Below are 23,165 nucleotides of genomic sequence, written 5' to 3' on the forward strand. Positions count from 1 at the left end.
ATTTCAAAAGGGCTAACTTTAAAAAATTAAGAAAATTTGTTAGGGAAGTAGATTGGACTGAAGAACTTGTGGATCTAAAGGCAGAGGAAGCCTGGAATTACTTCAAGTCAAAGTTGCAGAAACTATCAGAAGAACTATTCCTGCGTCCCAAGAAAGGGGAAAAAATTCATAGTCAGGAGTTGTAGTCCAAGCTGGATGGGCAAGCATCTCAGAGAGGTGATTAAGAAAAAGCAGAAAGCGTACAAGGATTGGAAGATGGGAGGGATCAGCAAGGAAAGCTATCTTATTGAGGTCAGAACCTGTAGGGATAAAATGAAAAAGGCCAAAAGCTATGTAGAGTTTGACCTTGCAAAGGGAATTAAAACCAATAATAAAAGGTTCTATAGCCATATAAATAAGAAGAAAAGAAAGAAATGGCTAAACACTGAGGATGGAGTGGAGGTTAATAATAATCTAGGCATGGCCCAATATCTAAACATATACTTTGCCTCAGTCTTTAATGCGGCTAATGAAGAACTTAGGGATAATGGTAGGATGACAAATGGGAATGAGGATGTGGAGGTAGATATTACCAGTTATGAATTAGAAGCCAAACTCGAACAGCTTAATGGGACTAAATCGGGGGGGGGGCAGATAATCTTCATCCAAGAATATTAAAGGAACTGGCACATGAAATTGCAAGCTCATTAGCAAAATTTTTTAATGAATCTGTAAACTCAGGGGTTGTACTGTATGACTGAAGAATTGCTAACATAGTTCCTATTTTTAAAAAAGGGGGGAAAAAAGCGATCCGGGTAACTACAGGCCAGTTAGTTTGACATCTGTAGTATGCAAGGTCTTGGAAAAAATTTTGAAGGAGAAAGTAGTTAAGGACATTGAGGTCAATGGTAATTGGGACAAAATACAACATGGTTTTACAAAAGGTAGATTGTGCCAAACCAACCTGATCTCCTCCTTTTGAGAAGGTAACAGATGTTTTAGACAAAGGAAACGCAGGGGATCTAATTTACCTTGATTTCAGTGAGGCATTTGATATGGTTCCACATGGGGAATTATTAGCTAAATTGGAAAAGATGGGGATCAATATGAAAATTGAAAGGTGGATAAGGAACTGGTTAAAGGGGAGACTACAATGAGTCATACTGAAAGGTGAACTGTCAGGCTGGAAGGAGGTTACCAATGGAGTTCCTCAGGGATCTGTTTTGGGACCAATCTTATTTAATCTTTTTATTACTGACCTTGGCACAAAAAGTGGGAATATGCTAATAAAGTCTGCGGTTGACACGGAGCTGGGACATACTGCCAATACAGAGACGGATCGGGATATCATACAAGAAGATCTGGATGACCTTGTAAACTGGAGTAATAGTAATAGGATGAAATTTAATAGTGAAAAGTGTAAGGTCATACATTTAGGGATTAATAATAAGAATTTTAGTTAGAAGCTGGGGACGCATCACTTGGAAGGAACAGAGGAGGAGATGGATCTCATAGTATTGGTTGATCACAGGATGACTATGAGCCGCCAATGTGATATGGCCGTGAAAAAAGCTAATGCGGTCTTGGGATGCATCAGGCGAGGTATTTCCAGTAGAGATAAGGAGGTGTTAGTACCGTTATACAATGCACTGGTGAGACCTCATCTGGAATATTGTGTGCAGTTCTGGTCTCCCATGTTTAAAAAGGATGAATTCAAACTGGAACAGGTACTAGGATGATCCGAGGAATGGAAAACCTGTCTTACGAAAGGAGACTCAAAAGAGTTTGGCTTGTTTAGCATAACCAAAAGAAGGTTGAGGGGAGATATGATTGCTCTCTATAAATATATCAGAAGGATAAATACCGGAGAGGGAGAGGAATTATTTAAGCTCAGTACCAATGTGGACACAAGAACAAATGGATATAAACTGGTCATCAGGAAGTTTAGACTTGAAATTTCTAACCATCAGAGGAGTGAAGTTCTGGAATAGCCTTCCAAGGGGAGTAGTTGGGACAAAAGACATATCTGGCTTCAATACTAAGCTTGATAAGTTTATGGAGGGAATGGTATGATGGGATAGCCGAATTTTGGCAATTAATTGATCTTTGACTATTAGCGGTAAATATGCTCCATGGCCTGTGATGGGATGTTAGATGGGGTGGGATCTGAGTTATTTTCCTGGGTGTCTGGCTGGTGAGTCTTGCCAACATGCTCAGGGTTTAGCTGATTGTCATATTTGGGGTCAGGAAGGAATTTTCCTTCAGGGCAGATTGGCAGAGTCCCTGGGGGTTTTTCGCCTTTCTCTGCAGCATGAGGCAGGGGTCACTTGCTGGAGGATTCTCTGCACTTTGAAGTCTTTAAACCACGATTTGAGGACTTCAATAGCTCAGACGTAGGTGAGAGGTTTGTTACAGGAGTGGGTGGGTGAGATTCTGTGGCCTGTATTGTGCAGGAGGTCAGACTAGACGATCATAATGGTCCCTTCTGACCTTAAAGTCATGATTCTATGAATCTAGATTGGGGCTCTCATTTGGGTCCCTTTCAGACACAAGGTCTTTGGTCTATCCAAAACCTAAAGCCAAATATCAGGGAGCTTTGGGCTATCTATTTGGCTCACATGGCATTCCTTCCATGTATCAAGTGGTAGAATTTGTTGGTGTTCACAGACAATGACCATGTTTTGTGTAAACAAAGTGAATGTGTGCGGGGGGTTGAGGGGGGAAAGGCATTTGACAAAGTTATGCTAAGAGATAATCCTGCTTTGGAATTTCTGCATTACCAGTTTCATCAACCTGAAAGCTACTTATTTTCCAGGGATTCAGAATGCTCTGGCAGATCATCTAAGTAGGTCATTCACAAGACACCATGAGTGGACTTTTTGTCCATATGTGACCCAGGTCCATTTTCCAGCTGTGGGAGACTCCCTAAGTGGACCTATTTGCAATAAGAGCAAACACAAAATGTAATCATTTATGTTCCTGAGCGGGCCACAGCTTTTGACTTTACTACCCATATCGGTCAGAGCTTCACTGTCACTCCTGTGGGATGCGGATGTGATCTCCCAGGACAGTGGTTTCCTCCTTCATCCCACCTGACAGCCTCAATGCTTCATGGCTGACACCCTTGGAAGGAAGGTGTTCTAAGGGAGTTCAGAGAGTTCTTCAAAGTAAGAAGTCTTTGACTAGGACTACTTATTTGCTAAGTGAAAAAGATTCTCCATTTGGTCCAGACAGAAGGATGTTTCCCAGGCTCGGTCTTTTATTCAGGATATATATTGGACTATCTCTTGTATCTGAAACAACAAGGGTCAGCTGTTAGGTCCATCAGAGTCCACCTAGCTGCTGTCTCAGCTTCCACTCTTCCATGGATAACCACTCGCTTTTTACCAGTCCTGTGTCCAATAGGTTTCTGAAGGGGTTAGACAGATTATATCCTCATATATGCAGCACAGTCCCTCCATGGAAGTTAAATTTATTTCTAGAAAAATTGATGGGGTCCCCACCTTTGAGCTGCTAGCAAGCATTTCTCTGTTGCACCTTCCTATGAAGATGGCTTTTTTGATTGCTGTTATCTCGGCCAGGAGAGTATGGGAATTGTGAGCCTTAGTATCAGAACCTCCTTTTATGATCATCTTCAGAGACAGTTTTCCTTCGACCTCACCTGAAGTTCCTGACTAAAGTAGTTTCCAGTTTTCACATTAACCAAGCGATTAATTTACTGGCTTTCTTTCCAAAACCTCAATAAAATAAAAGTGAGAAAAATCTTCATACTCCAGATGTTAAAAGAGCTTTGGCTTTTTGCCTAGATTGGATTTACCTATTTAGGTCTTTTTCGCAACTGTTCATTGCAGTTTTAGACAGAATAAAGAGCCATCCAGATTCTACCCAAAGGATCTCTTCTTAGATTTTCGCCTTTATTTATCTGTGCAACTGTGACATCCCCCAGGGTACAAGCTGGACTTTTGAACAGCGGTGTCCTCTTAATTCTCCAAACCAGGGCGTCTCTTACACCGATTTGCTAGTAAAAGCAGCCTCCCCAGGCTTTGATCTCACACAGCCATCAGCATGTTAAAATGCACTCAAAATTATATAAATGTTTTCACAGCCACTCATGAACAGATATAGGGCAACACCCACATATTCCTCAGTCCCAGCTTTGCACCCCAGAAATATGCATCTTACACTGCTCAAGACCCTTTTGGGCAGTGCAGGCTCATAAATCTGTCATTTTATCAAAGAAAATGAATATGCACCAGCCCTTGTGCACATCAGAGCAGAGATTCTCCAAACACTTTAATCAAAACACACTGATTTAGACTAAAAAAAAATAAAACAAGTTTATTAACTAAAGAAAGATTTTAAGTGATAAAAATATAGAAATCAGATTTGTTTACAAAAGAAGTAAAAGATAAAATCGCAAGCTGTTTCCTAAACTTTATCAAGCTAAGATTTGAAGGAAACAGCTCTTCTCACCCCTCTTGATGTTGCAGGCAGTTTACAGTTCTTAATACACTGGCCGGATTCCCTTCCCAGCCTGGGACCAATCTCCCCAGTTCAAAGTCTTTCAGCCAATCTTATTTCAGTAAAGATGGGGGAGGAGAGAGCTGGCCTGGGGCCTTTCTTCCCCCTTTTTATATCCTGACCCTTTTTACTGGAAAAGTCCTTGCTCTGTCCTGGGGTCAGGCAGTTCCATGGCGTATGTGAGCTGCCGACTGTCCTTCAGGTGAATAGTAAATTTCTTGATTACAACTCCCCTGCTGGTGAATGGCCAGTTAAACAGTCACTGGTCTCTTAGCATATAGCTGGGTGTTGGCAATCCCTTTGTTGTCTCTGAAGAGCTAGACTGTGGGCGTTCCCCAGAATTACAACATGTTCCAGTAACAAACATATAGCAAAATCTCATATTTCCATATACAATGTTGATACACACATTTTAACATAACAATAATATTCAGCAGATTATGATTTTTCTAGTGATACCTCACAAGGCATACTTTGTACAAGATTTATCATAATTTTGTAAAAGTGGTGACCATAATAGTATAGACTGCCATAGCTACCAACTGGCTGATATCACACCCCTGGTTAGAGTGTTGGCCCATTTGATTAAGTCTTAGGCTACTTCCTCTGTCTTTCTGGCTCACATGCCCATCTAGGACATTTGTAAGGCAGCAATCTGGTGATCAGTCCCTATGTTTGTCCCTCACTGTGCCATATCTCATCAATCTAAAGACAGTGCCAGCTTTGGATGGGTAGTCCTGCAGTCCCTGGTCCAGTAGACTCCAAGCCCACTTCCTGCTCAAACTGCTTGAGAGTCACCTACAGCTGAATGGACATGTGAAATCACTCAAATTAAAAATGATTACTAACATTTTCTTATAACTGTTTCTCTTCAAAATGTGTTGCACATGTCCATTCCATGACCTTTCCCACTTCCCCTCTATTGGCGTCTATATGGTAGAAAGAAATAACAAGCGACATGGATAGCTCCACCCTTTATAGCTCTGTGTAGTGGTGTGAGGCGACAGAGGTCACTTGTGACGCCCCGACAGGTACTGATGAGGGAAAAATCTGTGCAACTGTGTGTGAGGCATGCACACATCTGTAGTGAAATGGACATGTGCTACACATCTTGGAAAAATAAGAGTTACAGGAAAAGGTTGGTAACCGTTTCTTGTGGCTGAAATATTCCTCCATAACAGGACACATACCTAGACTGTATCAGAGAAATTTGAAGCACAACTCAAATACAGGAGGATTCTGCTGTCAGGGAAATATAGTTTAAGCATTTGAATGCAGGAGTTTGCCAGTGTGGAAATGTTCCATGGAGTATATTCTTCAATGCTCTGTTTTACTTGAATGTTTACTTGATCAGTTTTCCTGCTCTTTACTGAATCTTCTCCACTGTTTTGAGATTCTGTACTGGAGTGACCAGAACCTATGCACTTTGCTCTAGGTGCCTCTGCTAAATATTGTGCTCAATGCTTTATTCTTCTTTGAGTTTTGGTTCCTATGTGTATTCCACTGTGGGTAAACGTGCGCTTCATGCTCTTGAGACCAGTGAATTCTTTCAAGTAGTGTCCATGGGTCCACACCTCTACTCTTCTTCTCTACTCCAAGGGTAAAAGGGTGGACTGGACCAACCACGTCTCCAGTTCCTTCTTGCCACAGCATGGCCTGGATCGTAATCCTCCAATGTCTGGAGCTGACACTTTCTATTCTTTCTGTAAATATTCAAAGTTATATATATTATTCTTCCTTTTTTGTTTTTTGTGGTTTGCTAATTCCCTAGTTAGTGTTAAAATCCCCACCCTGGGGAACACTCCTAGTTCTCCTGATGTGGGATTTAGATTATGCCCAGTATACTGGCCTTCAAAAACTGCACCTCCTGCCCTGCTCATTTTTGGTCACCAAGAACCACTGCATTGCCTCTGCTGCTTCAAAGAAGCTCATATCTCTGCCAAGTGTAGTATCTGTTGCTCTTTTCCCAGCAGCGTACCTGAGTCAGACCCAGGCCAGGGAGGTTCCCCTGTACATCAGACAGAGTTGGCAAGGAGCATGCCCCTAGTACTAGGGAAGGACCCCTTTGGCTGGTCCCCCTCATGAGAGTAAAGGGCAGTCTCTTAAACATAAAACCAGATCTTCTTCTAGACGTACTAAGAGGAGAGATCCCTCCCTGTCAAAGTTGGGTGAGCCTTCACGTCCAAGCCATAAGGAGTTAGGTCCTCCTAAGCCACATGATCATGTTCAAAAGATGTATAGGAGCAAGATGCCTTTGGTACCAGGCTCCGCATTGACTTTGACGCTGAGTGCAGTGCCACCTAAAATGAAACACTGGGATTCTAAGGACCAGGAACTGCCAGTATCATCAAAAACCATGCGGTCAGAAACTCATTCACTGACGATACTGTCATGGCCCCATAAAGAACGGCTGTCTACACCTACTCTGATGGTATGGACTGACAAGATGCAACTTCTGAATGTGCCGGTGACTTATACCAGTCCAGACAATATCTTCGTCTTCCCGGACCCACGATCTTTCTTGATAGTGGGACCAGTCCTCACCAGGGAGATAAAAATGCCTTCAGGAATCTAAGATTCTGGAAGAAACCTATCCCCATCCCATCCTCTATCCACAGTCTCCTCTCAGTGATGCCGACAGCACTACAGATGGAGCTGGATCCAGTCTTTTCATCTTTGGGAAAGTCAGATGTATCAGTGGAACTGCTTCTCTACCACCTAAGGAATTCAGACCAGAAACGGGATTGAGAATCTCCTGGAACCAGGTTTGGTCACCCAGGAAGGAACTTCCTCCTCGGGACCTGTGTGTACCCAATGCCACCACAATCCACCTTTTGATTCGTCATACTGACCTTATTTGGGACCCTTACACATGTTACCTGGACTCTATCCATTCCAATAGGTAATCTTATCACCATTCTCTTCCAAGATGTCAGTCTGAAACCACTGAGCCCATAGAAAAAGGAGAAGATGAGCTGGATCTGCCAGTTCCACTGGGGTCTGTCATGGTAGTCACCCAATGAAGCAGTCATTCCAGCCTCTCCACCTCCCCCAGATGATGATAGACGGTTTCAGGAGCTGTTATGGAGAGGCAGAAGAACTCCAGATCTCCCTAGAGGAGTTCCAGCATAAGCTTCTGGATATCCTGCAACATGCGGGCTCCAATCAGGTTTGCACACCCAGTAAATGAAGTCATTAGAACTGATAAGGGTTGTGTGTCGCACACTAGTTACCCGTGCCCCCCTCCAAGTGGTCAGAGAAGTGATACTTTGTCCTCGCTAAAGGAGGGGAGTTCTTTTTATCCACCTTGCTGCAAACTCCTCAGTGGTCCAGGTGGCCAGGCAAAGATACAGACAACACCTAAGGGCCATCCCTGCAGATAAGGAGGCCAAGCGTCTCAGCCTTCTGGGAAGGAAGATGATTACATCTATCAGCCTGCAGTTTAAAATCTCAAACTATCAGACCTTTCTCACCAAATATAATTTCCTGAATTACTCTAAGTTTCTAGACTTTAGGGACAAGTTGCCCCAGGAGGACAGGGCTTAGTTTCAAACTCTTATTGGTGGGGGCAAACTGCTGGCCAGAACATCCTTATAAGCTGCAGTCAATGCAGCTGATATGGCATCAAGAGCAATGACTGCCACCATTGTGATGTGACAGGAATAATGGCTGTACTCTTCGGGGTTTCCCCAGGGTTGTTCAAAACACTGCATTACCTTTCTGTGAGACTCATCTTTTCAATGAGAAGATGGACAAGTGTTTGCACGTGTTGAAAGACTCAAAGGCAACTTTCTGTTTCCTGGGCATATATGCACTTGCCCCAAAGAAAAAATACTTTTAACAACCCTACAAACCAAGGTCCTTACCTCAATCCTTCTATCACCAGTGGTCCTATGAGCCACCCTGCAAATGACAGAAAATGTAGAGGCCAAGATACCCTGTGACTTCTACTTCAACCATGGCTACTCAACCTCACATTCCAGCCAAGGGATATTTTTGATAACTTTTAGAGACTTGCAAACCAGTATCAATGGCATCTCTACCTAATTCCGAGATCCATTTAGGGGGACTCCTAGCAAAATTTCCCCATAATTGGGCAACAATAATAGACACATGGGTGCTGGATATCGTCAGTTCTGGCTATACCATCAAGATTCTCTACCCACCTCCTCCAAAACTCATTTCCCTGTCCCTTTTCAGGGTCCACTCTCATGAAAGGCTCCCTCTTCAGGAGGTATAGTCTCTTCTCCAACAGGGAGCAATATAGCATGTACCCCCTCAATATTGGGGTTCTATTTGAAATATTTCCCAAGAAGAAAGGAGGCTGGAGACCCATTTTTGACCTTTGTCAACCAATGCTTTTATTTGCCAACTGAAATTCTGCATGGTTACATTGGAATTGATAATACCATCTGTCAAAAAAGGCACAGGGTTCATGGCTTTTGATATGAAAGGTGCATACTTTCTTGAAGAAATTCATCCCTCCTGCAGATGATTCCTCAGGTTTGTGGTGGGCCCCCACCAATACCAATACAGGGTGCTCTCCTTGGGTTTAGCTGCAGCTCCCAGAGTCTTCACAAAAGTGTTCTCAGTAGTAGTAGCTCAGCTCAGATGAGGCGGCTCCTCCACCTCCCTGTACTTGGACAACTAGCTTCTGACTGGCAGGTCTTGCCTAGAAGACTTAACGGCAACCTCGTCACTGCTCCACCTTCTGGTGTCTCTGGTAATTTGTGCAAATATGGGGAAGTCTACACTGACTCCAATGCAGACCATAGAATTTATAGGAGCAACACTGAATCTAATCAGGGTGAAGGCCTATGTCCATGTACAGATTTCATGCCAGGGGTGCTCTGATAGATCTAGTTATGCATCGCCCTTGAACATCAGTTCAGCTAAGCCTAACTCCCCTGGGCTGTATAGCATCATGTATTTATGCAATGCTATTTGCTAGACTCCTCCTCCATTGCCTAGAGACTTGGCTCCCAACAGTGTATAGACGAAGCAAGCACAGCATGAATACTATAGTGATGAATCCTTCTGCTCTGGTATGGTGGAGTGACCCTGGACATGTGTCCATGGGAGTTCCATTTCTAGCCCCCACACCCGACAAGACGATAATTACAGACGCCTTTATGACAGGCTGGGGAGCCCACCTGGACAATCACACAGATCAAGGCACTCTGACACCTTGGGAAGCTCAAATGCATATCTTCTGGAATGGAGAGCTGTATGAGAAGGTTGCAAAACATGCCTGCTATTCATACTATCCCATCCCATCCTGATAATGTTGGAAAACATAACTGCCCATTTCTGTATAAACCAGCAGGAAGGCGCATGCTCTGTCCCCTTCTGCATGGAAGTGGTATATACAGAGCCACATCACCGTATTGGCAGTGTACTTCCCAGGTACCCAGAATTCACTAGCAGACAGCCTCAGCGGACATTTCACCATCAACAGGAGTGGCAATTACATGATTCAGTAGTAAACAGCATCTTCACTCATTGGGGAACCCCCACTTAGGACCCATTTGCCTCGTAGTCAAATGGGAAGTGCAACATATATGGTTCCAAGGGAGCTCAAGGTCAGTACTCTGGGGCGATGCTCATTTCCTACCTTGGACTGATCACTTTAGTTATGCTTTCCTTGCCAGCCCACTACTACGTCAGGGTCTGGAGAAGATTTGACTATACAAGGCACATTGCTCCCAGATGGCCAAGACAGTTGCGATTACTAAGCCTCCTACAAATGTCATCCCTTCTGTCCATCAGCATTTGGACCTTTCCGGATCTTTTGATCCAGAAAAATGGTAGGGTTAGGAATCCCAACTCTGATGCTCTTTATCTCACTCACAGCTCGGTATATGGATGGATGTTGAACCTGTAATGTTCCTGCTGTGAAGCTGTGCAAAACATTCTTCACCAGAAAATGTTACCTAGCCAAATGGAAAAATTTCTCTGCCTAGGCCCAGTAAAATCATACATCTTCAGAGACAGTCCAAAATAGCGGGAATATCTGCTATCTATGACCACTGGCAACATGAACCACAAAATTTTGATTTTACTTTTTGGGATGAAAGATTTTATAAACACTGCTGTAATTACTGATAAATGAACATTAAGTTCCCATTTGGCTATACAGTGATGTGTAGTGAAGGAAATTTGTGTGTCTACTCTTTACTGGTGACCTCAAATGAAAATTTCTCAAAGCATTATGGATCCAGACTGGTACCGCAGATTAGTGCTCTTCTATTTGATGTTGGATCCTGTTATTTCACTTTGTAGGCTGGGAACACTGCAAAAAAAGTGTGTGGCATAGGTTGTGTGCTCAAGAGTGACCTGTCTGCATTAGGCAGCAGTGCTGATGGGTCCAAGTGAGTCCTGTCTAGTCTCTGATGGGAGAAGTGGTGGCTGTGATGCAGGACTTTTGGACTGGGAAATTTCAAGTGGGAGAAAAATAGGGCTTGTTGTGAAACATGGAGAACTATTCCACCCTCAGCCAAAAAAAGCAACACCAATTGGCTATTGCTTTTGTTTTTCTGATCATCTTTGCTTTAAATCCTTATCTTAAGCTGGAATAAATGTTGGTTTAACTAAATGTAACAAACACGACATTGCTATATGGCATATTTTGTTTAATTATTACTGGATATTTAGATTTACGTTAATAGTTTACCTTCAGTTTAACATGGGAGTCACTTCCCAAGGGAAAATGAGGGCAATTTTTAAAAATTGTTGAATGTATTAATTTGAATAGGAGGCTAAGTGATTTTTTTGTGATATTCTAGAAGAGAAACGTTCTACTTTAGCTGTGTTTGTATGCTAATAAAAGACTGTTTGTGTCAGATATAATGAACTTGTTTTGTCTCCTAGGTTGGACTGGCTGTAATACCAGATAGCACAGCTGGATCTATTTTGTGTGCCATGAGTAAGCTCCTGGATCAAGCTTGCATCCTTAGTGAAAATCTACACAAATTTCTTGCCTCTTGCTGTTATAGTCTTCTTTACTTCCTGTTAACTTTAGACAAAGAGGATGCAGAACATGTGCAGAAGAGGTAATGCTTGTTGTAAATGACAGAGAATTTTTAAAATTTTCTTTAATTTAACATCTATGTTTGAATACTTGTGACTTTTTTCACTTTGTGTTTTGGCCACTGTTCGTGCTTATTCTGAAATAATTGTTGGATTTAGGAAAATCCCACCATATGTACGGTTAGCTGGAATTATAAAAAGTTTTTTCAAAGCTTTTGCTTATGATAGTTGTTGTAGGTTAGGTCAGAAAACAATGTTATATCTTGGCACCGGAAAGGTAGGCCTTCATACCTTAATCTTTGGATTTAGCCTTTGATTCATTAGGAACAGTGAAAGTGACACTTAAAATTCTTGGATTTAGAAAGTCATTGTTCTAAGACACTAGTGCTTTTAATTAGTCTGTACTCTTAACTAACTAGAATATTGAGCTTTAGCAAAGCTGCTCAGACATGATTTTATAGAATTTGGAAATCAGTTTGACTAAAAAAGCCTAGATATATTTAAACCATGCAAGTATGTTTACCATTGTAGATGGAATGTATTTTTTAAGAGAGACAAGATAGATGAGGTAATATCTTTTATTGGTGAAAGAGACAAGATTTTGAGCTTACACAGAGCTCTTTTTCAGGCCTGGGAAAGGTACTAGGAATGTCACAGTTAAATAGAAGGGTGGAACAGATTGTTTAGCGTAAGTGATTAACACACATTCAGGCTGAAATGTCATGTTAACACCTCTTTAGTTGTAGGCCAAAAAAGGAAGGTTATCCGGTTACAGATTGTTGTAATAAGCCATAAATCCATTGTCTTTATTAAGTCCGTGATTTTTAATGTCTATCAGAGTTATGAATTTAAAATCCCAGGCTTGTCTTTTGAAGAGGTTGTGCAGGTTTCCTTTGAGGATGAGGACTGAGAGATCAGATATGCAGTGATTGTTTTGTGAAGAGTGCTCACCCATGGCTGATATGGTGTTTTTGTTTCATTGTTTGTCTGTGTGAGTTCATTCAAGAGCATAGTAATTGTTTGGTTTCACTCACATAGTTATTATAAGGGCATTTAGTGCACTGGATAAGGAACGCTAGGCTGTAATAGGTAAGTGCAGGACTCATGGATCTTGAAAGGTGTGTTGTGGAGGGTGGTAATAATCATAGCAGTGGAGATATGTCTGTGCCTTTTGCATCTGTTGTTATGCAGGGTCTAGTCCTGGTCTTTGGGGAGCTTGCTTCTGATGATGAGGTTGGGGGTTGTTTGAAGGCCAGAAGAGGGAGTTCAGGAAAGATTTCTTTCAGGATGTGGCCCCCACTGAATATTGTTTATTGTAATTGTTTAATGATATCCTGAATAGGTTCCAGTGTGGGATGGTAGGTGACAACTAGGGGTGTGTGCGGTCAGAGGGTTTTTTGTTCACACATTGATGCAAGTTCACTTGGGGTATTTGGGTGGCCTGTTCCAAGATGCAGTCTACTTCTCTGGGGAGTATCCTTGTTTGGGGAAGGTAGTTTTGAGTGTGTTAAGGTGTGTATCCTGCACTTTCTCCTCAGAGCATACTCTGTGCTTTCTGACTGCCTGGCTGTAAATAACAGATTTCTTGGTGTGTTTGGGGTGGTTATTGGATCTGTGAAGGTAGGTATACTGATTTGTGGATTGCTTGTGTGTAGGGTCCCATTGTTGAAGCTGATTGTGATGTTCAGGAAGTTGAGGCTGGTGTGGGAGTGTTCTAGAGAGAGTTTAATGGACGGGTGGTGGTTATTAAAGTTGTGGTGGAAATCTCTGAGGGAGTTTAGGTTGACAGTCCAGAGGATGAAAATATTATTGACGTATCTTTGGTATGTCACTGGTTTTGTGATGCATTTGTCCAGAAATTCATCCTCAAGGTGGTCCATGAAGAGGTTGGCACGCTAGGGAGCCATCCTAGTTCCTATGGTTGTTCCTGTGGTTTGGACAAAGTCTTTGTTGTTGAATGTAAAGTTGTAATGGGTGAGGGTGAAACGGATGATGTTGACTGTGTGTTTGGGGTGGATATCCGAGGGTGTCCATTGTCATATAGATATCTGGAGCAGGCAGCGATGCTCTCATTGTGAGGGTGTTAGTGTATTGGGAGGTGACATCCATCATGGCAAGGGTGGTATGCTGAGAAAAGTTGTTAGTATTGCAGAGTTTCTGGAGGATGTCAGTTGTGTCCTGCAGGAAACTAGCCCTTTGTGTGGTGAGTGGTTTTGAGCATGGTTTCTATGAGTTCTGATATTCCTTTAGTAACCATGGCCAGATATGGATCTGCTTTGGTTCCCTTGATTGTGTATCTTGGTAAGCATGGGGTGGGTTTGTGGGGGGTGAGATTGTAGAGTTTCTGTTAGGAGTTGTCTGGGGAAGGATTTGATGATATCCTTAAATTCCTGGGTGAATTGTGGTGTGGGGGTCTTTTTTGAGTTCTTTGTAGTAGGTTGAATCGGAGAGTTGACGATTGGCCTTGTTAATGTAGTCACCACAGTTGAGGACTATTATAGCACCCCTTTTGTATGCTGGTTTGATCATATCTGGGGGTGGTTGGATTTCAGGGACAGTATAGCTGTCCTCTCAGTAATGGAGAGATAGTATTGGATGGGATGTTAACCACTGTACAATAAAGAGAACAATTGTTCTCATATTATATAGTTTTTAGTTTTAGAATTTACATTAAAAACTGTATGTAGGATGTAGTTATTAGTTTATGATTGATAAACACCTCATGTCTCTCTCTCCCCCTAGTTTCTTGTGCCTTTTAAACACACACAGTAAAAGTTACTGTCTTTATCTCTGCTTGGTTGGGGAAGGGTCTAATTGCCACCATAAGCTAAGACAAGGGCTTCCTCAATATCAGTAAGGTCCAGGACTGGATGTAAATTTGTATTCTCCTGTACTTGCTGTGTTCACTGCATCCCCATGAATTGCCATATGCCGTATAGTTGAAAACAGCCTATCAGATTTATCAGTCTTAACTTTATGGGCACCTTGACTCATGCAGATAAGGATACGGCCTGGGAGCACACTTCTAACACACTTCTATTCTGCACTTGAGAAATTGCTAACTCTGTTCATTGGTTGTTATTTCCTCTCCCCAGGGACATGTTGTGGGGATCGTGTATTTCAGTGCTAGCTCTGGTGCCACGAGTGTTGAGGTTTATGCTGCAGAGTCTTCAAGTGAGCAGGGCCTGTCGGGAAGAACTGCCTGTCATTGGTCAGTTGCTGCGTTTGCTAATGCAGCATGGACAGCTCAGGAGTCACATGGTGACAAGTGAACTTCTTGTGCAACAGATTGTCAAGGATATTATGGTATGAAACTATTTTTTTCCCAGAAGACTTCAAGAATATCTTCTTCTAGCAGTGAGAATAAACCTCAACAACCCTAATCTGCATACAACACTCATTCAAATCACATACAAAAAAGGCACCCAAAATGTGGCTTGTGGAGTCCAAATTTTGGTCCATAGCTGCCCTTTGTGTGCCTTGACAGGGCGGCCCACAGAATAGGGGAGCACCTATGTGAACATGTGCTTCCTATCAGTGATGATCCTCACTGGCTGCTGTGTCATGAGGCGTTCTCTGGGAATGCCAAAAGCGTGCAGTATGCCACTGTCAGTCAGTGTCAGGAAAGCCATTCCATTGCTGCTGTGCAGATTTCTCTGCTTAGGCTCTCACTGACAAGGAAGACCAACCTCTAATCTTGTAGCCATGGGGAACAGGTGCCCTGGACACCAAAATCTATTGAGTGGCAAAAGGCATCTGAGGTTGGTTATTTTCCTTACAGATGACAACTTGATCTAGAAGGGATTACAGTGAGGGAGACAAACTAGGGTCAATCCATGAGTTTACACTAAAACAGTAAAACATTTGAGATTTGTCAAAAATAAGGAACCTGATAGTTCGTCACTGAGTTATAGAACAGCATCAAATTGGAACAAACTTTCCTAAAAATGTACAGCCATACTTCACTGCCTGGGTGGGGGAGAAAGGACAGAGACGCAGCACGAATCGGTGAGGCCTGTGACTTAGCAAAACTTGAAAGAAGGGCTCTGTAATTGGGGAACATTGTGTAACCGCAAAACGCTTACTGCTTCTGTTTGCTGAGCAGGCTGCAGCCAGGATTTCTCCGCAGTATTACTGTGCTTGTTTGGGACTGTCGATCTGAAAAGCCTGTGTCTCAAATAGGTTACTTGTTTTGATGGAGTGGGTTAGGATGTTCTTTAGTTTTAAAGAAGGAGGGCAAATGTGGCTTTTTTAGACTTCAGTAGGTGGCTTTGAAAAGCCACAGCCTGTGCATTCCCCCAGGCCTAGCATATTCACAGGAGCCAGTAAGGCTATAGCTACACTTAGAGTGGCGTGTAGAATATAGGCACAACACGTGTAGCTAAACACAGTCAAAGGCAGGTTGTGTACTTGTCACTGCAGTGTGTAGCTACACCCGGCAGTAAAGGCTCCAGGAGCAGGAAAGGCTCTGATAGCTCCAGGGAGCTGGCGGAGCCTTTGCCTGCTGCTTCCACGCTGCTGGAGCCTTCCCCTGAGATATGGGAGACTGCTGGGGCGTGTACTGAGCCAAGTAGTACTCTGCTCTACTCACCTATACCGTGTCTCACCAGTCACACTGCTCTGGATACCTGTGCTAGCGGGACATGCAGTGTTACTTTCCACACCGCCCTCAGTGGAGATGTGCCCTAAAAGAGCCTCTGCCATATTCTGTGAAGAGAAGATGACAGACTTGGCTTCTGGGGTTTAATACTGTGGTATTTAAACCTGCTCAGCCAGAGCCTGTGGTGTTACACTCCCTGGGGGCATAAGTAGCATGCTAGAATATTTTCTACCGTAGAGCTCTCAGTGGTTCATCTAGGGCAGGGATCGGCAACCTCTGACACATGGCCCACCAGGGTAAGCCCGCTGGTGGGCCGGGCTGGTTTGTTTACCTGCTGCGTCTGCAGGTTTGGCCGATCATGGCTCCCACTGGCTGCGGTTCGCTGTTCCAGGCCAATGGGGACTGTGGGAAGCGGCATGGGCCGAGCCATGTGCTGGAAGCCTCTTCCTGCAGCCCCCATTGGCCTGGAGCTTCAATCGGCTGAACCTGTGGATGCGGCAGGTAAACAAACCAGCCCAGCCCGGCCCGCCAGGGACTTACCCGGATGGGCTGCGGGCCAACGGTTGCCAATCCCTGATCTAGTGGTAGCCTTGGTGAGAATGTTTTTATAAAACTCCTTACTGTAGACATGGCCAGTGAGTCTTCCAATCATTTCCACTAATGATTTGGAAATGCATTGTAAATTGCTGAATTGGAACTAAGCAAACAAACATGATTAAAATAGCATAGAGACTGCATAATAGTACACTCTGAAATAATTGCAAATGAATGATACTTATCAGATAAATTCACACACCCTTCATAGTATTGTAGAAATGATCTGTAGCTGATCTTGTAAAAAGTAATGAAGTTTTAAAATTGTCATTTCACTAGAGCACTGTCTCTCTGCTAATGTTTCTTGAACTCTAAATGATGGCGTCTCCTTTTCTCAGTAATTACGTGGTGTGTAAATGAATAAGGTTCCTCTGTATTTGATTTCTTGTTTACAATAGAATTTCTGGTTAACTGAAAATATCAAGCGAACAAACTGAAGCTTCATGAGTAGTACTGTTAGTTTATTGGGTTGCATGTGGGGTTTTCAACCTGTTTCCTTTTTGCTCCAGACATTGAAGAGTGCTGAAGTCCAAGAGCAATGGCTAACAGACCTCCATTACTGTTTCAACATATATCTTGCCACACATCCACAGGGACCCGGTGCTATTAGCACAGAATACTGAAGAGATGAACATTGTACATCTGCTTTAAAGTGTTTACATCCATTTAATTCTGAATGGAAAATGTTGGAACAATGTTTGTTATAAACATTTTTTAAGTGGAACTTAAATAAAAAAAATTTCATAAAATCTGTTTGTACTACATTACTTTGGTCTTGAAGCAAGAAAGTAACATTGCACTGAAAGTAGTTTAGGTAAGACTGTTGACTGCAGGAGAGAATATGCTGAGGACAATCCTAGCTGTTGAAGTGAAAATATTAAATGTTGTCACTGTGGAGAGTATCTCCTTTGTTTATTGGATTCTTGTATTGACTCCAGTCATTTTCCATTATTTATACTAACATTTAAATGATTTCATTGTGTAATATTCCACCTTAAAAAGCATGAGTAGTATTTTTGCATTGTATAACAGTATTTTGGATATTTATTGAATATAAAAAATAGAAATGTAGTAAAGAATAATGTCAAAGTAATAAAATACAATATGCTTAGGACAAAAGTAAGAAAAAAAGGAACATGTTACATACATATTTTTTCTTAAAAAACATGTCCACCAAAGTCATGCCCTTGTCTGCCTTTCATTTCACTTGAGAAGTCAATGGCAACACTCCAGCTCAAGTCAGTGGGAGAAGGAGGCCCCAGGGTATGCATGTCGATATAAAAAAAAATTGACTATTTCACTAACAAAGACATTTCCTTTGTTTTGAGGGGAGAGAGTGAAGTGGTGAAATCCTGGCCCCACTGATTTTTATAGGGCCAGCCTTTCACCCTAGAAACTTAACAATTAACATGGTCCTTTCTTTCAGTCACAATTTCTACCAGTATGTTAGTATTGAACAGTGAGCTCAAACACAATGTTTCTTTCTCTTCAGTGATGAATCAGAGCGCACAGGTTGCTGTTGAGCAGATGCACTCATTCCTAGTGGAGGCTATACTTTCTGCTCTGCATAGATTTTGAGGTAATTAATTTGTAATTAATTAAATTACAAAAAAAAATTAATTTGTAATTAATTAAATTACAGGTAATTTCAAAGCTTTTGGTACTCTGAATTTGGGGTGAAATGAGACACAGTGACAAAGATTTTCTAAAATAGTTAACCCTTTGCTCTGCACACCTAGCTTGTGATTAGAGCAGTTTGGAAAAAATGATTTCAGTCCCACAGGAAATTCCAATACTTTGGCATTTGCTTTCATCCCAAAAAGTAAAATCAAATTTTTGTGGGATGAAAAGTTCGGAGAAACTTTGACTTGGAAATATTGAAACAAAAACTTTTTCAACATTTTTTGACTAAAATAAAAAATTGACCATTTCAGCCACAATGAAATTGACGAAGGGCAGCCATCTAAAAGGATGTAACCACAAAGGATGGAGAGAAATTGGTTAGGATATTCACAAGGGGGTACACTATGGTAATGAACAAAGAATTTTAATATATAGCAATACTAGGAATTTTCACTTCATAGCAGAGTGTGGAATAATCTCAAAGGAAAGGGTGGGAGCCATATTATTTCACCCCTCTTTAAAATTAAGAATAAATATGTGGATTGTATTGAGAAACTGGCTGTTTCATAGATTTGGATATTAACTGGGTGATAGGAGGGCAGGTTGGGTTTCCAATTTAGAGGCAATTTCAGCTCCCTAATTTTTAATCTAAGTGTAGAACTAGCCCTTGTTTTATGCTTTTTACCTAGAGAAAACTACTTGCTTGTATTGTTCTCCCAGGAAGTTTTATTTTAGCTTTCATAAATCAGAAGTGCTGTAATAGGGTTGGAGAAGAGAGAGAAGGCAATACTGTACATGTTCATTATATAAAGTTTTTTTTCAAACCCCGTATGTGGCTGAACGTATGGCTGTAATTAACACTCAAAACATATTTACAGATAATTTTGATAAATTCTGTAAATTGCTAATTCCAGTCCACTTCTCAACTTTACAAAATTTCAAATTTCATCGTGTCAGTAAATAAATTACTCTTTAATTCTACATTTCATTGGTACATGAAATGAGTTCAACTCCCTGGAAGTCTGGTTTGGCATTACAGCACCAAGATAATACAAGAATGGAAAATACTTGTGTTAGCTTAATATTTTGTATATTTTTTTAATTACAAAAAAGATTTCATACATCCCTGTAAAACCGGGGAGTAGTCTTTAAATTGGTCTCAGGTTCCCTATTACTACTTCTCAGCTTTGCTTAATGCTTGGGTCTTTTGGTTTTTGACTTTGCAGCAGTGGTTGGTCTCATGTTGTATGAAAACTGCTTCAATTTTCCTTCATTCTCCAGCAGATGAACATACTGCAGGTTGCTTACTGTAAAAACAAAAAATGTTAGTTCTGTGGGGTAATACAGATTTTTTTCAAAGAAAAGCTGCAGTCTGCTGTGGATCCTAGCCTTCACGTCTGCATAAATTATGAATACTTTGTTATGTAAATAAGGCCATTTAACAGAACTGTCCAAAGTTTCATCAGCACACCAGAAACAAAACCCTTCTTGACAACTCAGCTTGAGTCCATGTTCTGTTTCGCTCTATCACAAGCTGGGAGGCAGGCACATTCATTACTGCACTTCATGTAAATAGAATTTTCAAAAGTACTTAAGTGACTTAGGCACCTACAGCTCTTTGACTTACTTTGCTCTAGCTAATTATTGAAACGTTTACAGGTGACAGGCATATCACTGACAACTGAACAGCTGGTTTGTTGAAATTAACCAGGCAATAGCAAGATACTTTGTTTAGTATTGTTTGTGGGAGCTTGACGATTTACAAACCTTTCATTTGAAAACAAAACAAGGACTTCTCACAGCGTGCACACAACTGTTCTAGACTTGCTCAGTTTTGAACTTCAAGAGCGGAATCCAGCTTGACCCCTGCAGAACCTGCTTCCCAAGTCGGGAATTTCAAACTCCCGATAGTTTTTCTGTCATATGTACAAAATATTATATATCTGACAAATAGTGGTGTGGTTTTTTTACCTAGCTCATGATGCAACATGTAAATAACTTCCCTGCCACAAGACAGTATAAAGAATAAAAGTGCCAAGATTGTGATAAAAAGACAGCCATTTGCAATCAGTTATTTTAAACAAATACTTCCTGGTTGCAGTTATTTGTTAAAGATGGTCTGGGGTGGCAGGGGAACCGTGCTTTCTCTCCCCTTCCCCATGGACTAAAATAGGGTTTTCAGAACATCCAGCAAGTTCAGTTTTTATCCTTTGCCATGTTCTCCCTCCACCCATCTTGTGGAGCAGTGGCTGTGCTTCCTTCCAGGGCTTTGCCGCTGTACCACACCTGGGGCGTAAGCTGCCCCCATCAATACCTTTCTTTTGTCCCCATCCCAAAATGTTCAGCCTGCATATGCCAGTGAGGATGTTAAACTAGTTTGGTGCCAGTCTCCAGTTGGCAGATTTGTCACCGTACACTTTTTCACAAGGCACAAGAATGTTTGTTAGTGCCAATATTCTTCTCCTTCCCAGCTGTTCCCTTCTCAGTGAGATGAATCAAACTTGAGTCCATTTTGACCTACGCTAGACAACTACGTCAAAAATACTGTTTCTGGCATTAGCCGCTGACAGCTCTGAACTTTTCCAACAAACTTAATGTCATGCACGAAGGGCGTCAGATGGAAAACACGTTACTGTCTTTAAGACAGGGCTAAAGTTCTCTAAGCTCCTATTAGGTGAATGAAAGTAGGTACTGTTCTACAGGCACTGGGCAAAGTTCCTATCAGTATCCTACTTGTCACCAAGTTATGAAAGGTAAAGTCTACTCGAAGCTGCAAAAGAAAGCCTTTTTTTCAGAGAGATTTGTTGCCCCTAAAACCGAAGAACTAATCAAAACACTATTTAAGTTTAAAATCTATCTTCAGCAGTTCCATGACTCAGTATGCAAAGGTGGCAGATGAAACACCTGTCTGGTAGCTTTCGAGGCTATACTGAGAATGACCAGAGGTGTTCTCTTAAATAGTGCAAGAAAGAGTGTCGGTTTGTCTCTTGTGAGACAGAAATGTCTCTACCGTTATAATGCAACTCCAAGGGCAGTGCTGCTTTAAGACTCCCCTGTGACTTGAGAGAGTTCTAAACGAGCCGGAGAGCACCAAGAAAAGAGCCTAGGAACATTTTTCGTTTTCTTTCATTATTGTCCTAACACCAAATATTTTAATTCAAGGAATCAGCTTTTTAGCTATGCATGGTCTGATTTTTGAGCCACAGTTGGTATGACTAGAGAGGACCGCTCTGGCCTTTCAAACTGACCCTCTGATTTTGCAAAACTAATGATTGCATCACCCCTGCTACCATTGGTCTAAGCAGTCGCTGAATAACTGCAGACTAGTGCTTTAACACCAGACTTCTTAGTCCGGTCCACTGTTCGCTGATTGAGCTCGTTGAGAATTTGTTCCCAGATTCTATTCTCATCTCGTTCCTTCTTAGCCATTGCTCCCTGTCCTGCCGTTTCTTAAGAAATTCCTTTCTTTTGTGATCTTTGAAACTGTGCTCAGCGTCTCCCTCTTTTCTGGTAAATAGGTTAGCTCCCTTTTCTCTGGCCTCATGTCTTACCTTCCAGTCATGATGGCATTTTGTTGCAGTTCTGTACATTTAACTCTAATTCATCTAAATCCTTGCTCAGCCCTGGAAACCAGATCTGCAAACAGTGTTTCACGCAGAGAACAGAGATAAGTCTTCATTAGCAACTCCCAGAAATGTCAGCATGGCTTCTGGTAGCAATAAGATCTACAACTGTAACTCTTACCTAGTAACACCTAGCTTTCATGTGGTGCTTTACAAAGGAGGTCGATATCATGGTCCCCATTTTACAGATGGGTAAACTGAGGCACACACAGTTGAAGTGACTTGCCCAAAGTCACTCAGAAGGCCTGTGGCAGAGCCAGGAATAGAACAGAGGTCCCTTGATCTTAGTTCAATTCATGTGCCAATGTGTCCAATGGGCAGTTTTAGCAGGAAGGCCAAGAACTGAATGAATAGGAATAGGAACTACCTATCCCACAGAAGGAGGCCTAGCTCTGGGTAAAGTACTGCAGAGAACAATCCTATGCTGCCAAGGGCCTGACCTAATCTAGCATTAAAACGGACAGACAATAGTGTGCCTAGCAGCTGGTGCGTGCCTCTGTCACCAAAAGCAATCCACTGCCCAACTTAGGTTAGTGTATTGCTACGGGAGCAGGGCTGCATAATTTTCAGTTTCATTAAAACCAATTGTTGAAATGCAGTTTTTCAGGAGTCTCGGTAACTCCTGAAATCAGGAAAATGGCAGGGCAAAGGGTACTGGCATTTTTTCTCTCTGTAACACTGAGTACATGAGAAAATGTCAGTTATAATTCTTCCTTTAATGAGCAGGGTCCCTTAACACTCCTGTTGTTCTCCCTGAATTCTGGATGCCTTTCAGCAGCAGATCTGGGCTAATGGCTACTTATGAGAACTAACCTGGAAAGGCTGAACGCTCCCAATGTAGTGGAAAGTGGTGAGAGGGCACTAGCCCTTTCTAATGGGCATCCCGGTACATGGGGAAAGGGACTGGGCATGGCTACTTTCCCCTCCATTTCTCACCCTGCCCTGCTGCCTTGGGTGCTGTATGTAGCAAGGCTACTCCCAAATGCAGAAGGCTGACGTGAAAGGGATTTTAGGGCTCACATTTCAGCCTTTTAAGTAAGATTAACAATTAGTGCAGTTCAACTCTGCAGAGTGATTCTAACAATGGCATTGTGGGCTTTGTGATCCCCAGATCAAATGTGTTTCATCTACCTAAACGGTAAGCAACTTGGGGCAGCCACAGTCTAGTGCTTAGCAGAGAGGGACCCTAGTCTCTA

General features: G+C 42.1%; 2 protein-coding genes across 10 annotated transcripts in view; one reads left to right on the top strand and one right to left on the bottom strand.

Moving 5' to 3' along the window:
• Positions 1-17,847, top strand: part of TEX10 (testis expressed 10) — a 124,015-nt gene extending 106,168 nt beyond the window's left edge. For all 5 annotated transcript variants that reach the window (XM_043508529.1, XM_038388554.2, XM_043508528.1 and 2 more), the window contains exons 13-15: positions 11,371-11,552; positions 14,625-14,835; positions 17,233-17,847. In XM_043508529.1, coding sequence (XP_043364464.1) covers positions 11,371-11,552; positions 14,625-14,835; positions 17,233-17,346 — 507 coding nt within the window. In that variant the 3' untranslated portion in view covers positions 17,347-17,847. The remainder of the gene's footprint in view (positions 1-11,370; positions 11,553-14,624; positions 14,836-17,232) is intronic.
• Positions 17,848-19,299: 1,452 nt separating this feature from the next.
• The window catches only part of INVS (inversin), a 201,747-nt gene continuing 197,881 nt past the window's right edge, over positions 19,300-23,165 (bottom strand). For all 5 annotated transcript variants that reach the window (XM_043508523.1, XM_038388551.2, XM_043508525.1 and 2 more), the window contains one exon: positions 19,300-19,653. In XM_043508523.1, coding sequence (XP_043364458.1) covers positions 19,538-19,653 — 116 coding nt within the window. In that variant the 3' untranslated portion in view covers positions 19,300-19,537. The remainder of the gene's footprint in view (positions 19,654-23,165) is intronic.

The sequence above is a fragment of the Dermochelys coriacea genome, chromosome 2 (genome assembly GCF_009764565.3).
Source record: "Dermochelys coriacea isolate rDerCor1 chromosome 2, rDerCor1.pri.v4, whole genome shotgun sequence".
NCBI classification, from domain to species: Eukaryota; Metazoa; Chordata; order Testudines; family Dermochelyidae; genus Dermochelys; species Dermochelys coriacea.